Consider the following 16,773-nt stretch of genomic DNA (forward strand, 5'->3'; position numbering starts at 1 on the left):
GAAAAAGAATCTGAAACTGGCGATTCCTGACCTACCAAACAGCAATTGTCATGACATTGAACCTGGGGACTATGTGATGATTCTAAATTTTCTACGCTCAGGTTGCCTCATTGACAGGTGGCAAGGACCGTATCAAGTTTTGTTGACCAGCACGACAGCACTGAAGGTTGCCGAGAGAGAGACTTGAATCCACTTGTCCCACTGCAAGAAGGTCGCTGACCCGGAGAAAACTCGTAAGAAAGAGAAAGGTGAAGAGAACCTCATATCACTAGAGAATCTATTCCGGGAACGCTGAGAGGCAGGACTGTTGAACGGCACCTGAGCATGGTGAACAGCAAAATCAAGGACGGATGTCCTAATTTTTTTTCCTCCGACCAATCCCCTACTTCATTTTTCTCTTTTTCCCCCTATTCTTTTTTTCTCCTTACCGAAATGGATCCACATCAAGAGACTGTGGGGGTAATTCCAAGTTGATCGCAGCAGGAATTTTTTTAGCAGTTGGGCAAAACCATGTGCACTGCAGGGGAGGCAGATATAACATTTGCAGAGAGAGTTAGATTTGGGTGTGGTGAGTTCAATCTGCAATCTAAATTGCAGTGTAAAAATAAAGCAGCCAGTATTTACCCTGCACAGAAACAAAATAACCCACCCAAATCTAACTCTCTCTGCAAATGTTATATCTGCCCCCCCTGCAGTGCAGATGGTTTTACCCAACTGCTAAAAAAATTCCTGCTGCGATCAACTTGGAATTACCCCCTGTGTTCCGGATTTTTCTTCTGATTCTATTTTTGATCAGGACATTTTGTTTTTGTGAGGGCTCCCGAGAAGTCGAGCAAGGATCTGGTATGGGTTCTGATGGAGAGGATGAATTCGTAGGACCCCAGGATGAGTCCATCACTTTGGTCAAAGCTGGTATCACTAAGAGATCTGGTAGTCACGGAGCTCGGAGGCAATGTGAAGGGTTATTTTCTGATGAATACTGCATATGTAAGTACTGCGATAACATAGTCGAAGATGGGTGCATCCAGAGATGTCAGTCAAACAATAATATCAACATTGGCGGACATCCTTTGAGTGATAACCACTCATTAGTGGGTACGGTCTTAAACCAAACGGAATGCTGGGTGTGCTCACAAGTACCTCAAGTACAGAGTAAAATCGGGATTATTGCCATACCCCTTAACAGTAAATGAGGTACTCGAATTACATGGGGGGAGACCGGTGCACAGGAAATTCAATATATCTAGGCCCCCTAGCTTGAAGCTCCACCAGTACCACATAGACAGGTCACTACTGTGTTTTAACATGTCCAATTTCTGGAAACCAGGAAATTGGGAAGTGACATGGAACAATCAGACAATGACCATCTCACATAGGGCTGATAAGGAACCCATCAACTCCGAACTTGTACGTAGGATAACCATAAGTGGGAAGTACTTCCGATACAGGTATACACGTGGGATCAAAACCATGTGGGCTGGAAAAGTGTCACAGCGATATTGTGCACACATCATCCAGTCAGCTACTTGTGTCGAGCAGATGAAAGAACTGGGGAAAGGTTTCTTTATAAGTATTATGTGTGACATGGAATTAATGCATTCTGTACCCTGTGTTCTCCCAGATGATGCATATTTCGTATGTGGAAGAAAGGCGTACAAGTGGCTTACTCCGAGCTCCGAAGGAATGTGTTACCAAGGCAGAGTACTACCAGAGGTCATGACCATTGCACACGACAAAATGAAAGATATTCACCGCAACGCTCAGACTCCTTATACTCATACACACTATGAACACATTGTCAAGAGATACCTCATAGATAGGACAGAGCCCGCAGTCTCTGATTTGATCCATGAATCCACCAGGATTCAGATTCTTCTCACGTAAGAGATCACCCATACTGCCAGAGGAATTATAAATTATAGGTACATCTATGCACTAGCGAACTTGATAGATAATATCACTGAGATGTATGATGACACCTTCAGGTATACGGGTAGGGAACTACAGGCCTACAAGAAGGAGCTGGTCCAGCACATGATGGTCTTAAATTACATCACGGCCATGACAGGTGGGTATTGTGTTACTTTGGCAACTCAATATGGTGCGAAGTGCTGTGCTCATATTACGAACAGTACTGAAGACCCAAAGGAGATCATCGATCAAAAGATGGATGAGATCTTGCAGTTGAAGTGGGTGATAATGTCGATATTATCTTAAACCATAAAGCTATACCTTTAAACACACCTTTACCATGGAGCCGCTACGGCCGCTAAACTTAATATGCACTCTATGTACCTTTTACGCTATTTGCGTAATGAGTCCCGTACCGTGTACGGACTCTGCGTACAAACGCCGCGCTGGGGGTACAAAGTACACGCAGCGCGTACACACTCTTATTAATACACTTTAAAACCTTATACAGTTAGGAAATGTAATACACTTTAAACCCTAGCAGGGAAAAGAGGACACAACACCGATTTGTAGTTAATCACTGGGTACCGACACCACAGAGTAATATATCTGAAAAGGGGTTAACAATACAAATTATACACTACAATACAACAGAGTAAATGGCTACAGTCAATGTACATACGTGAGAATATTCGCATGCGCTTCCTGATCCAGTCCTCTGCTAATCAGGTAGATAGCGTTAAGAGTCTTCTGACCGGCCAGCAGCAACAGGCTTTTTATACAATACTTCCAAAAGCAATACAATGGATACTGTAATCCCTTTGTCCATTGGACACAGGGATGCATCCTTACAGTACAGGAGAGGTCATAGGTTGATTTGAAAAGGTGGGCGATGTCTTTCTCAACTGCTCCTGTGGGTGGTCTCCTCTGGATTCCCGCCGCATACATAATATACAGTAAATACAGTTTATATCTATATTCTGTTTCTGCACATAACTATACGCAGGAACATGCGATCTTCCTCAAACCAACACCGGAATGTTACCCTTAAAATACCCTACAGCTGGATACCAGACACCACCTTATAACCTTAGTCTGTCCCCTCCTATCATGCAAAGGCGAATCCCTTTGTCCTGGAATCATTTAAACTGTTGATAATTGATGATGTGGTGCAGGGGGACTATGTGTACAATGTGCACTATTTGGATTAAATATGTAATGTTTTGATAGCCCTCCATGCGTTCACAAACTCCGCCGTAAATACCCACACCACGCGCAGGACCACGGGAGCGACCATACGCAAATTACGGATAAGTGCACGCACGGCGGAACAAGTGCACGCGCAGTGGGCATGTGTGTTTATTTTATACGTGCTGTGTGTTCTGTAATATTTTTCGACTTTGACAGTCCACCCTTTGGCAGTCAACAATAACTGCCACTATCTAAACACTAAACAGAAAAATATCAATACAATATCTACAGATGATTGGATGGTAGGAGGAGAGTTGTAGGTGGGAAATGTATGACCTAGTGGAATAGTAAAAAGCATGTATGTATGAATCCATGTCTGAGGGGCATGTATCATCTTGCCGTATATGTTCTAGATTAGCTTCGAGGTATTGCGAAGTATACATTAAATCCTTCTTATCCCGTATTAAGGGTCTGTAAGTGGGCCAACAAGCACTACCGAGCTTTTTTCGGCTTCTTGTTCCAACAAATGGGGTGCACATTTAGTTGATGATACATGGAGGTGGAACATATGTGAGTGCTAGTATATGTGGATATCACCTGTAGACTATGTGTGTCACTAACTGAAGGTTTTAGTGATGAAGATAAGACACATATCTAAAATACGTTCACATAACATTTTCATAATCGTTCTTGAGTAGGGTCGATGTCTTTTCGGGATCGGAGTATCTGGGCAAAGGGGGAGACAAAGGAAAAACGGGTGAAGAAACAGGCCATGGAATTCATTTGCAATCCTTATCATAACACTGTCTCTATGGATGGGTCGTAAATTAAATCTGCTGCTGTAACAATGCCCCCGCTCCTTAAACTCATCAAATTTGTGCTGTGCTTGCGCCGCGTTAGGATTCAAACACACCTAAATATCAAGCCAATAATTATGACGACTCCCAGGATACAAAGGAGAAACTTTCCTACACTCATAATAACATTTTGAGCCCACTCTCCTAATCCTGAGAACCAATTTTGTGGGTTCAACCATGAGACCCAGCCGGTCAGCTCATTACCCACAGCGGTCAGGGTAAGATTGTGTCTCCTCCGGTACTCCCACTTCAACTGCAATATATCATCCATCTTTTAATCGATAATCTCTGTGGGGTCGTCAGTGCTGTTTGTAATATACGTGCAGCACTTCACACCATATTGAGTTGCCAAAGTGACACAGTACCCACCCGTCACGGCTGTGATGTAATTGAGGACCATCCTGTGCTGGATCAGTTCTGTCTTGTAAGCTTGTAACTCCCTACCCGTATACCTGAAGGTGTCGTCATACATCTCAGTGATATTATCTATCAAGTTCGCTAGCGCATGGATATACCTATAATTTATAATTCCTCTGGCAGTACGGGTGATGTCTAATGCGAGAAGGAATTGCATCCCGGTGGATTCGTGGATCAAATCAGAGGCTACGTGCTCTGTCCTATCTATGAGGTGTCTCTTGATGATGTGTTCATAGTGAGTTTGAGTATAAGGAGCCTGAGCACTGCGGTGAACATCTTTCATTTTATCATGGGTTATGGTCATGACCTCTGGCAACACTCTTCCAACATAACACAATCCCTCTGAGTTTGGGGCAAGCCACTTATACGCCTTCCTCCCACATATGAAATAGGCATCATCGGGGAGAACATATGGGACCAAATATGACATTACCATATTACAAACTTTCCAAGTGAAAAACCCAATCCCTAGTTCTCCCATCTGCTGAGTACAGGTATCAGGCTGGATGATATGAGCACAGTACCCTAGTGATACTTCTCCAACCAACATGGTCTTGCTTCCTCGAATATACCTATACCGAAAATACCTTCCACTGTTGGCTATTTGGCGTACAAGTTCAGAGTCTATGGGTATCCTTTCAGCTCTGTGCGAAAAGGCCATGGTTTGATTATTCCATGTCACCTCCCAATTTCCTGGTTTTCGGAAATTGGAAATATTGAAGCATAATAAGGATCTATCTACATGATACTGGTGGAGCTTCAAACTAGGGGTCCTAGAAATATTGAATTTCTTGTCCACCGGTCTCCCACCCCGTAATTCGAGTACCTCATCTATTGCTAAAGGGTAAGGTACTAATCCTGACTTGCTCTGACCTTGAGGTACTTGTGAGCACACCCAGCATTCTGTCTGGTTTAAGGCCTTACCCACTAGTGAGTGGCAATCACTCAATGGATGATGGTCCATGTTGATATTAAGGCTGGACTGACATATCTGGATGCACCCATCCTCGTCTATGTTCTCACAATTCCTACAAATGCAATTTTCCTCAGCCAATAACCCTTCACAGTGCCTCCGAGCTCCCTGACTACCAGATCGTTTTCTGATACTCGCATTTGCTCGAGTGATGTGTTGCTCTTGGAATTCTACAAATCCATCCTCGCCATCAGAACCCATTCCAGATCCTTCCTCGACCCCTCTGGGACCCTCACCGAAACAGACTGTTCTGGTCAACAAAAGGATTAACAGGAAAACCCGGAACGCAGTCTCTTGGGGTAAGTCCATCTTGTTAAGGGGAGAGAAAGGGAACAAGAAGGGGGAGGAAAGGAAGGAGAGAAGGAGGGTAGTGGGAGATGGAGAAAATAATAAAAAAGAAAAACTGGTGCGACAACCGCCTCTGGTCTTGTTGTTCTCCACGCTCAGGTGCCGTCTCAACCTTCCCAGAACAGACACTCCAGTGATACGATGTTCTCTATACTCTGCTCTTTGTCACGGGTTCTCTCCGGGTCAGCGCCCTTCTTACAGTGGGATAAGTGGACCCAAGTCTCTCTTTCGGCAACCTTTAATGCTGTCGTTCTGGTTAGTAAGACTTGGTACGGTCCTTCCCACCTGTCAATGAGGCAACCTGAGCGTAGAAAATATTGAATCATTACATAATCCCCAGTTTCAATGTCATGACAATTACTGTTCGGTAGGTCAGGAATCACCAGCTTTAGATTTCTATTTTGATTCCTCAGCTGCTGGCTCATCTTAACCAAGTATTTACAGTCACTTCGTTATTGCATTTCAAATCATCCTGGGGGTCTATCATTACATGGGGTTGTCGGCCAAAAAGAATCTCAAAGGGTGATAGGTTAAGGGGGGACCTGGGAGTGGTTCTGATGCTGTACAATACTAGTGGCAAAGCTTCTGGCCGCAACAATCCAGTCTCAGCCATCACTTTGCTCAGCTTGTTCTTAATAGTGCTGTTCACTCTTTCCACCTTCGCACTCGCCTGTGGGCGGTACGGAGTATGCAGCTTGCTATTAATTCCCATCAGTTTGCACATAACCTGAAAGACTTCACCTGTAAAATGGGTACCCCTATCGCTTTCAATTATTCTAGGGATACCATATCTACACACAAATTCCTGCACAATTTTCTTTGCAGTGAACGTAGCAGTATTTGTGGCAGCAGGGAACGCTTCTACCCAATTGGAAAACACATCAATACAGACTAACACATATTTTAAATTCCTACAGGGTGGTAACTGTATGAAGTCAATTTGTATTACCTGAAAAGGGCCGTCTGTCGGAGGGATATGGGATGGTTCTGTTGGTATTGACTTTCCAATATTCTTCCTCAAGCAAGTAAGACATGTCATTGCTCTCTTACCCACATGAGAAGAGAATCCTGGCGCACACCAGTAGGCTCTCACCAGCTTACACATACTCTCTTTACCCAGATGAGTCAGACCGTGTGCCGCCTCAGCTAAGCTTGGAAGATATGCTCTGGGGGCCACTGGCTTACCCTGTCCACCTGTCCAGAGTCCTGAGGACTCCTGGCCATACCCCTTTGACCTCCAGACCGCCCTTTCCTGTGGAGAACACAAATTGTGCATTTCGATTAATTTTTATGTGTTGATTGTGTTGAATGTCATCAGTGATGTGATATTTGTTTGTATGGGGGTGCTGGCTGCTGATTTAGCAGCTTCGTCTGCCCGGCTGTTACCAAGTGAGATTGGATCTTGGCTGTAAGTGTGCGCTTTGCACTTGATAACAGCCACTCTGTCTGGTTCTTGTATCGCTGTTAGAAGCCTTTTTATGTGGGATGCATGCGCTACAGGTGTGCCAGCTGCCATCATGACATTTACGAGGCACCATAGGGCCCCGAAATCATGCACTACTCCAAAGGCATACCTAGAATCTGTGTATATTTTGGCTGACTTACCCTTGGCCAATTCACACGCTCTGGTTAGGGCGACCAGCTCAGCAACTTGTGCTGAGTGCGGTGGGCCCAGGGGCTCAGCTTCTATGATACCTCTGTAATCTACGACTGCGTATCCAGTACACAGGTCTTCCGAGTCCATCTGTCTGTGGCAACTACCGTCAGTGTAAAAAGTAAAATCTACGCCTTCCAGTGGGTTGTCACTAATGTCAGGTCTTGCAGTGAAAGTCTGGTTCAGGTATTCCATACAATCATGCGTGTCAGTGTCTGCACTAAATCCTCCTTCACCATCATTCTCATCCTCCACCCTTTGTGCCTGTCCAGGCACACTTGGCAGATAAGTTGCAGGATTTAGTGCACTGCATCTCTTTATGGTGATGTTTACAGGGGCCATTAGTGCTAATTCCCACTTTGTAAACCTTGCCGATGAGACATGTCTGGTTTGGGCGGAGTTCAGTAAGGCTGACACTGCATGAGGTGTATGGATTGTCAGGTTGTGTCCTAACACTACGTCTTTGCTTTCACTTACTAGCAAAGCTGTCGCTGCAACACTTCGCAAGCATGTTGGGAGAGACCGCGCTACGGTGTCCAACTGTGCACTGTAGTAAGCTACCGGCCTGCTGGCATCACCATGTCTCTAGTTTAGAACACCTGCCGCACACCCAGCACTTTCCGCACCATACAATTCAAAGGGTTTCCCATAATCTGGCATGCCTAATGCAGGTGACTGTGATAATCACTGTTTGATTCTCCCAAATGCCAGTTCGGACTCATCTGTGTGCGAGATCCGATCTGGTTTGTTCGAAGAGACCATCTCTTGCATAGGTAAAGCCAGTAAGGAGAACCCTGGGATCCAGTTTCGGCAGTACCCACACATTCCAAGAAAGGTGCGGATCTGTTGCTTGGTTTGTGGCAGAGTCATGTCGCGAATCGCCTGTATTCTATCAGCGGTGAGGTGTCTAAGTCCTTGCGTCAAGCAATGTCCCAAATATTTTACCCTGGTCTGGCACAGCTGCAACTTATCCTTTGAAACCTTGTGTCCCGTATTAGAAAGGTGAAACAGAAGCTGTTTCATGTCTTTCAAGGACGATACGAGTGAATCAGAACACAGCAGTAAGTCATCTACATACTGTATTAATACTGATCTGCTCTCAGGTTGAAAGGATTGTAAACAGTCATGCAAAGCCTGGGGGTAAATATTTGGGCTGTCAATGAAACCTTGGGGTAGGCGAGTCCAGGTGTACTGTACTCCCCTGTATGTGAATGCAAACAGGTATAGGCTGTCAGGGTGCAGAGGGACAGAAAAGAAAGCAGAACAGAGGTCAATGACAGTGAAAAATTTTGCAGTAGGGGGAATTTGCATGAGGATGACAGCTATATTTGGTACTACGGTGAATTGGCTCTCAACTATCTTGTTTATCCCCCTTAGATCCTGTACTAGCCTGTAACCCCTCCCTCCACTCTTTTTCACAGGGAAGATGTGGCTATTGGCAGTGCTGGACGTCCTGACTAGGATGCCCTGTTGTAGCAAGCGCTCTATGACTGGGTACACTCCTAATTCCACCTCTGGCTTCAGAGGATACTGAGGGATTTTTGGAGCTATCCTACCATCTTTAATTTGCACTACTACTGGAGCTACATTCGCCATCAATCCAGTGTCTTGTCCATCTTTGGTCCAGAGGGATCCCGGTATTTGTGAGATCATTTCCTCTACCTTTGTTGGACACCTGTCTATAACAGCAGAGTGTGACATTAGCCTTTGTGGGGTGTCTAACATATCCTGCACTTCCTGAACGTGATTCTCGGGTATATCCAAGAAGACATCCTCAGGAGTACAATATATGACACACCTCATTTTACACAATAAATCTCTCCCAAGTAGATTAGTCAGAGCTGATGAAGCTAGCAAAAAGGAATGCTTGGTCTGCAAAGGCCCTATCGTAATCTCTGCAGGTCTACTCAAAGGGTAGTGTTGCACTACTCCTGTTACTCCCATTGCCGAAATTGTTTTACCCGTGGTTTTCATACCTACCATCGAATTTAACACTGACCTGGCCGCCCCTGTATCTACAAGAAAAGGTAATGATCTACCAGCTACATCAACTGTGACCTCAGGTTCACTACCAAGGCTAGCAATCAACTTCACTGGCTGCAGACTACAGGTGTGGCCCAACCCCTATTGTATATTGTGACCCGCCCGCAGCGCACTGGCAGCTACAATATGTGAGGGGGGTAACTGAGAATTTTCGGAGGTCTGCCAGTCCCTCCTAGATGGATACCTCCTTGTTTCCCCTGCATGTGGCTTGTAACTTCTCCTTTGCGATCCCTGATCCCAATTATGCATATTATAGTGTGGTTCATATCCTGGTCTAGGGGGTCGGAATAACTTATGTGTGTTTTTATACCTACAGTTCCGTGCAAAATGTCCTTCCTTCTGACAGTTATAGCATACTACTACACGTGACTTACCATCAGGGGTCTGGGGTTTTGGCTGATGCGGTTTTGTTGTAAGAGCATTTATACTTACTGTCATCAGCTTATCCCCCTGAGACTCCCTGTGCTTAATGACATCCCGATCGTGCTCGATAGCGGACTCTCTTAATGCAGCCACCGAGATACCTCTCCAGTTAGGTAGAGTGGTTTGTACCCTTGTTCTTAATGTCTCTTTTAACCCGTCCATTAATACTGACACAGCTACCTCCCTGTGATGTACATTGTCCTTAATGTCCTCGATCCCAGTGTATCTAGCCATTTCCTGCAGTGCTCGGTGGAAATATTCAGATGCCATTTCACCTTCTTTTTGTCTTATGGAAAAGATTTTATTCCGTTTGACAACAGTAGGGAAATATACTCCTAATTGCAGATTGATTTGTCGTACATTCTCCTGAATGTATTCATCAGTGAGAGGTACTTCTGCGTCTAATTTACAATCAGTAATGAATTTCGCGAGGTCAATATTGGAAGGTAAACATACTCGTAGCACTGTTCACCAATCTTTGTTTGTGGGTTCGGTGGCGTTACCTAATTCTGTAATGAACCTCTGGCATGCGACTAGATCCTTTCTGGGATTGGGAAATTCTGACATAATTGCCCTCAATTCTGTCCGGGACCAGGGACAATGCATAGCTATGTTCCTGATGGGAATGACTCCCTGAGCATCAGTCTTCCCATTGGGGACTGCGATCACCCTGACAGGATTTAATTCAATTACATCATTCTGAGTTGACTCCACAATCTGAGGTGCTATTGTCTCTGCATAATGTATGGTACCGTACTTACCTGTGGACACAACCTCACTTATCCCTCCGCTAGGGGGCCTTACAAGTGATCTTACTAGTTGGGCCGTGCCCACCTGAGTATTCTGTATGGTGGCTGCTAGAGAGAGTGCCGATATTGTGCTGGGCTCATCTTCTTGCTCGCAATCCTGAGGAAAGTTTAAAATGGGATACAACTTGCAAGGGTTAGCGTTAGTACATTTATCAACTATACTCTTATCGGATACCAATATGCCATTGTCTGTAGCCACTTTCTCCCCTACAATATACGGTGGTGGTGGTGGTGGTGGTGCGGTTGCCATCATTTTCCTGCTAGGTTTGGAACCTGCTGCGTGAGCTAATTCTCTTTGCATATCGCCCTCTTGCTGCCATAAGTTTAAACAATTTGTGTGTCTGACCCTTTGCTTTCGGGATTTTATCAGACATATCCTAATCCTTAAATTCTGCAATACCTCTGGTTCAAAACTGCCTACCTTAAGGAATGGTTCCCTATCTTCCGCAATCATACGTTCCCATTCATTACACAAAACTTCTGTGTGTTGTCCATACTTCTCACACATTATGAACCTCGCTGAACCCCTGGGCCGCGGTATGTCAACCTGAACCTTGGTTGAACGTCCCTTACTTGAGCAACTGGCCCCCATATTTTGCAGGTATTGTCCTTTCGGCTAATCCCACAAAAAAACAAAATACTCAATATAAGGCAACAGTGAAAGTTCTCTGAGCACTCTTCACCCGCTCACCGCCCACGTTGGCCAGTACTACCATACACTGTCGATAGCGAAGGCAATGTACCCAACCTAGGGCCCTATGTAACCTCTATTTACTGGAAGTATCTGGGAATAACTTACCCTTTCCAGTAAATATAAGTTGTTGGAGATTTCCTGAGAGAGACCAGTGAAAACTCCCCAAACCTTTATTATACACAAATCACGCTTGCGTATGCTATATATAGTGCTAATGATACCGCGATATTACGCAAAGCTCGTAAAAAGAGTATCACGTTGCGCAAAATATTGCACCCACGAACGCGCGGTCCAATCGCACAGCGTATAGGTACTTGTTACTTATCCGCTGTACGACCACTGGAATCTATTTTTCAGGCTGCGAGACCTCAGCCAGAGCATATAAAAAAAAACCTAAATGGGTAAACCTTCGCTAACCCCCTGGGCTGCGGTACTCTAAACCTCGCTGACCTCCTGGGCCGCGGTACTCTGCAACCTTGCTCCTTTGTACTTCAATCTATATTACCGTGAGTCAGCTGCCTCACGCCACCAAGCTCCACTCACTTGATGTACCACTCGACGGGATCCCGAATTCCCTGGGTCCACTAAACCTTTATTATGTTTGCTCACTCACGTTCATTCACTCAAATACACTTTGGTTTTTCTGTACAGAAAATTATCATTCATTCAGATAAACAGCTTTAGTACCAGAGGCAATACAGTAAAAAAGGTTTTGTTTAAAATAAATCTTGGAAACCGAGCAATTTGTGCTAATGTAGCGTGGCTACTGTCCCGTCCCTAAACTAAACAATGCTATTGTGTAATTTGTACTTAGCGGTCGTACCCTTACGCACGTTGCGTAAACACGCAACCGTGTGTATGTCTTTACGTTGCAAACGCAGTCCCGTACTTTGTCCGAGACACGTGTACAAAAACCGTTCGTCCGCAATAGCACAAATTCCACACTTCTATAAATGTAAGCGATATTACCTATAATCGTTTACTTAACACAACACAGTTTCTTTCTGTATAAACCTGTTTAACTAGGCCAGACTGTATTTGTGTTTTACGTTTACTTCCTTAATATTTAGTCTATGTTTTAACTAAATAGCAAAAAATTTCTCTGCACAGGTCTAAATTAATCTAGTAATCAGTACTTATGGCAACAATGTGAGCAGGTATACAAAGTACAGGTGTACGCTTGTGTTGTGTGCGCATTTGGTGCCAAACAGAAATTCACAGACATTTAAAATAGCTTTGCGTATTTACTTTACGGGTCCCACCAGCATCCCTACAAACCATGCAGAGCAGACACCATCTAATCAGCAATAAGATAGGGTTTCCCAGTGTATCCTGCGGCCAGAAAAAGGTTTACGTAGGATACCTGTCCGCCCTTTGCTGATAGATAAAGTCTGCCTTAACCTGCTAGGCTGCGGGTATGTGGAAAAACCGGACGATGCCCCCAATTGATAATGTCGATATTATCTTAAACCATAAAGCTATACCTTTAAACACACCTTTACCATGGAGCCGCTACGGCCGCTAAACTTAATATGCACTCTATGTACCTTTTACGCTATTTGTGTAATGAGTCCCGTACCGTGTACGGTCTCTGCGTACAAACGCCGCACTGGGGGTACAAAGTACACGCAGCGCGTACACACTCTTATTAATACACTTTAAAACCTTATACAGTTAGGAAATGTAATACACTTTAAACCCTAGCAGGGAAAAGAGGACACAACACCAATTTGTAGTTAATCACTGGGTTCCGACACGACAGAGTAATATATCTGAAAGGGGGTTAACAATACAAATTATACACTACAATACAACAGAGTAAATGGCTACAGTCAATGTACATACGTGAGAATATTTGCATGCGCTTCCTGGTCCAGTCCTCTGCTAATCATGTAGATAGCATTAAGTGTCTTCTGACCGGCCAGGCAGCAACAGGCTTTTTATACAATATTTCCAAAAGCAATACAATGGATACTGTAATCCCTTTGTCCATTGGACACAGGGATGCATCCTTACAGTACAGGAGAGGTCATAGGTTGATTTGAAAAGGTGGGCGATGTCTTTCTCAACTGCTCCTGTGGGTGGTCTCCTCTAGATTCCCGCCGCAAACATAATATACAGTAAATACAGTTTATATCTATATTCTGTTTCTGCACATAACTATACGCAGGAACATGCAATCTTCCTCAAACCAACACCGGAATGTTACCCTTAAAATACCCTACAGCTGGATACCATACACCACCTTATAACCTTAGTCTGTCCCCTCCTATCATGCAAAGGCAAATCCCTTTGTCCTGGAATCATTTAAACTGTTGATACTTGCTGATATGGTGCAGGGGGACTATGTGTACAATGTGCACTATTTGTATTAAATATGTAATGTTTTGATAGCCCTCCATGCGTTCACAAACTCCGCCGTAAATACCACCACCACGCGTAGGACCGCGGGAGCGACCATACGCAAATTACGGATATGTGCACGCACGGCGGAACAAGTGCACGCGCAGTGGGCATGTGTGTTTATTTTATACGTGCTGTGTGTTCTGTAATATTTTTCGACTTTGACATGGGAGTTCAGAAGGAAACACAATTTCACTTTAGCGGCTGTGGGTAATAAATTGACCGGCTGGTCCTCATGGTTGAACCCACTCAAATGGTTCTCTGGGTTAGGAGAGTGGGCACAAAATGTGATTGCAAGCATGGGAAAGTTTCTCCTCTGTATCCTGGGTGTCATCATAATTATCAGTCTGATATTCAGATGTGTTCGAATTTTGACGCGGCAAAAACATAAGACAAATTTGATGAGTCTCAGGAGCGAGGGCGTTGTAATTGCGGCAGATTTGATATATGACCCAACTATAGAAACAGTGTTGTGATAAGGAATGCAAATTAATTTCATGGCCTGTTTCACCATCTTTCTGTTTTCCCCTCTACCCAGAGATCTTCAACCGGAAATTACATCAGTGTACCCTAATTTATGTGAATGTATCTTTATATGTCTTACCCTCATTTATTGTGAGGCATAACATATACGAGGGGTACTACTGTGGTGCGTAACATGAAAAAGGGGCATTATCGTGTGGTATAACGTGAATAAGGGGCAATATCATGTGGCGTAACGTGAATAAGTTGCACCACCGTGTGATGTAATGTGAATAAAAGCCACTACCTTGTTACGTAACGTGAATAAGGGCCACAAGTGAGTGGTGTAATGTGACTTGAGACCACACCCTTTTTTGTGTCATGAAATATGGGAGGGAAGGCACAAATTTATAGTTTGCAAGGGGGTGCCAAACACCCCAGCACTGGCCCTGCCCCCATGGTACTAAATGGAACCCCTGTATCCTCTAGGATGTAAGAGAAATAGGTAGCAGCATTCCCATATGGGGTTGACAGCTCCCATCCACTACACTAGTTATGTCTGTGTGCATCTGATACTAAAATCTGTTTAGTATGACTTACAGTAGAATATAATACATAACAACAGTATGCTTTGTGCTTCTTTTAAAGGGAGAATTATGAGGAAAAAGCTGAGAAGCTCCGCAGTAAGGTGAAACAGGTCCTGAAATGTGATGCACTGAAAAGTAACCCTTATGATCCTATTGTTCTGCCTCCCGCTGATTGTCTCCTCACCTGCCTCTGCCTTGAAAACCCTTGTAAGGACATGGAATCATATTGCAATGTTTTGAAAAATTTTAAAAACTTGCTTAACCCTGGGGGACACTTATTGGTTTTGAGTATGGTAAATGCCACCTTTTACTATGTTGGTAACAAACGGATTACTGTCTTGACTGTATCACAAAATGACCTGGAGATGGCTTTTAAAAAGGCTGGTTATGAAATAAAGAAACTGATAGTTACTCCTCGGATAGATGTGTCAAGGAAGGATATTTTTGACGCTGGCAGTAGGTATTTTGTCCATGCCTGTAAACCAAAGTAATGGGAAGGCGGTCATTAATCACTTTGGAAACAAATTGAAAAATCTACATAGTGTGTTTGCATTGCCTTTTCTTTACAATCATTCATCTCTCTTTTCACAGATCATCACTTTATATTGATGTATTTACATTTTTGGCCACATATAACTAATGTGACTCTTGTTCTTAAGCTTCATTTACTAATTATTAATATTGCTGGATAGTTGAATCCATATTTGTACATGTTTCACATACTGTAATACCAAATGAAAGCCTCTTGGTTTCTAACTTGCTGTCCTATCCAACATAAACATACATTTCAGTCAAATTGCAATAAAATTATCACTATTGGCTATAATTAGAAAACATTTAAAACAGGATCACATTCAATAATAAAAAGTAAATAAACTACTCCCTGTGCTTGCTGATTTATAAATTTTATATTTCACTAAGTGACAGTCTTTATTCTGTATATCTTTACACGTGCTTACCCATGTAACTAACGGGGTGTTTTGCTATTATACGGTATGTATTAATATATTCTGTGTTAATAAAGTTTATGAAATAAAATAATATACATTGCAATAAAAATACTTGTTATTTACAAAGTTGCAGATTTTCAATTGAACTTGTAAGACAACATTGATAATACACTATTATATTTTCTAGGGATGAGTGGTTTAATTCCCCCTAAACATCCCGATCCGAGACGGAATCCAATTCCGGCTCAGAACTTCCTGCTTTACTTGGGTCTCAAAACTAGGCAAAATGTCATCATTCCGCTGTCGGATTCTTGCAGGTTTTGGATTCTATATAAGTCCCCGATGATTGGCACCATCTTCACTCCGGCATGGAGAGTGTACTAGATGGACATGTCCGTCTCAGTAATGGGTGGCGTAGGACGGATGCTCCTTCTGCTGTATCTAAAAGGGGTGCTCTCTCTGTCTGTTTTATCTGAAAAAGTGGTGCTCTCTCTGCTGTATCTGAAAAAGGAGTGCTCTGTCTGCTGTATTTGAAAAAGGGGTGCTCTCTCTCTGTCTGTTGTATCTGAAAGGGGTGATATGTCCTTCCATCCAGGGGCTCTGCCCCAGTGTAAAATTAAAACAATAAAAGCTAAAAACAAAAAGCCAAAAATTATAATTAAAAAAAATATATTTTTGTTTGTTTGTGCTGTACCCCAGTGTACTATACAATTTTTATTTCATTTTCAGAAGTACAGTACTGTGACACTGGTCAGACCGCAGTATGGTATTTCCTACTCAAACACGTATTGTGTGACACATGTGGGTGGAGTAAACCACAGTGTGTAATTATTATATATATTTCTGACTCATTTGAGTGACACTGTAGCCACTGGTGTGTGATATAAAAAAATACTTCTACACATTTCTGACTCATTTGTGCCACGCTGTCGGTAAAGTCAACCGCAGTGTGTATTTATTATACAAAATTCTGACTCATTTGTGCAATGCTGTTGGTGAAGTCAACCGTAGTGTGTAATTATTATATACATTTTTGACTCATTTGTGCAAC

At 43.4% G+C, this 16,773-nt stretch overlaps 1 protein-coding gene across 1 annotated transcript in view; it reads left to right on the top strand.

The window, feature by feature from the left end:
• Positions 1-15,848, top strand: part of LOC134966455 (indolethylamine N-methyltransferase-like) — a 143,702-nt gene extending 127,854 nt beyond the window's left edge. Inside the window, exon 4 of the mRNA XM_063943210.1 lies at positions 14,834-15,848. Within this exon, the coding sequence (XP_063799280.1) occupies positions 14,834-15,263 (430 nt within the window). The 3' untranslated portion in view covers positions 15,264-15,848. The remainder of the gene's footprint in view (positions 1-14,833) is intronic.
• The last annotated feature ends 925 nt before the right edge of the window (positions 15,849-16,773 follow it).

Source organism: Pseudophryne corroboree, chromosome 10, assembly GCF_028390025.1.
Source record: "Pseudophryne corroboree isolate aPseCor3 chromosome 10, aPseCor3.hap2, whole genome shotgun sequence".
NCBI classification, from domain to species: Eukaryota; Metazoa; Chordata; class Amphibia; order Anura; family Myobatrachidae; genus Pseudophryne; species Pseudophryne corroboree.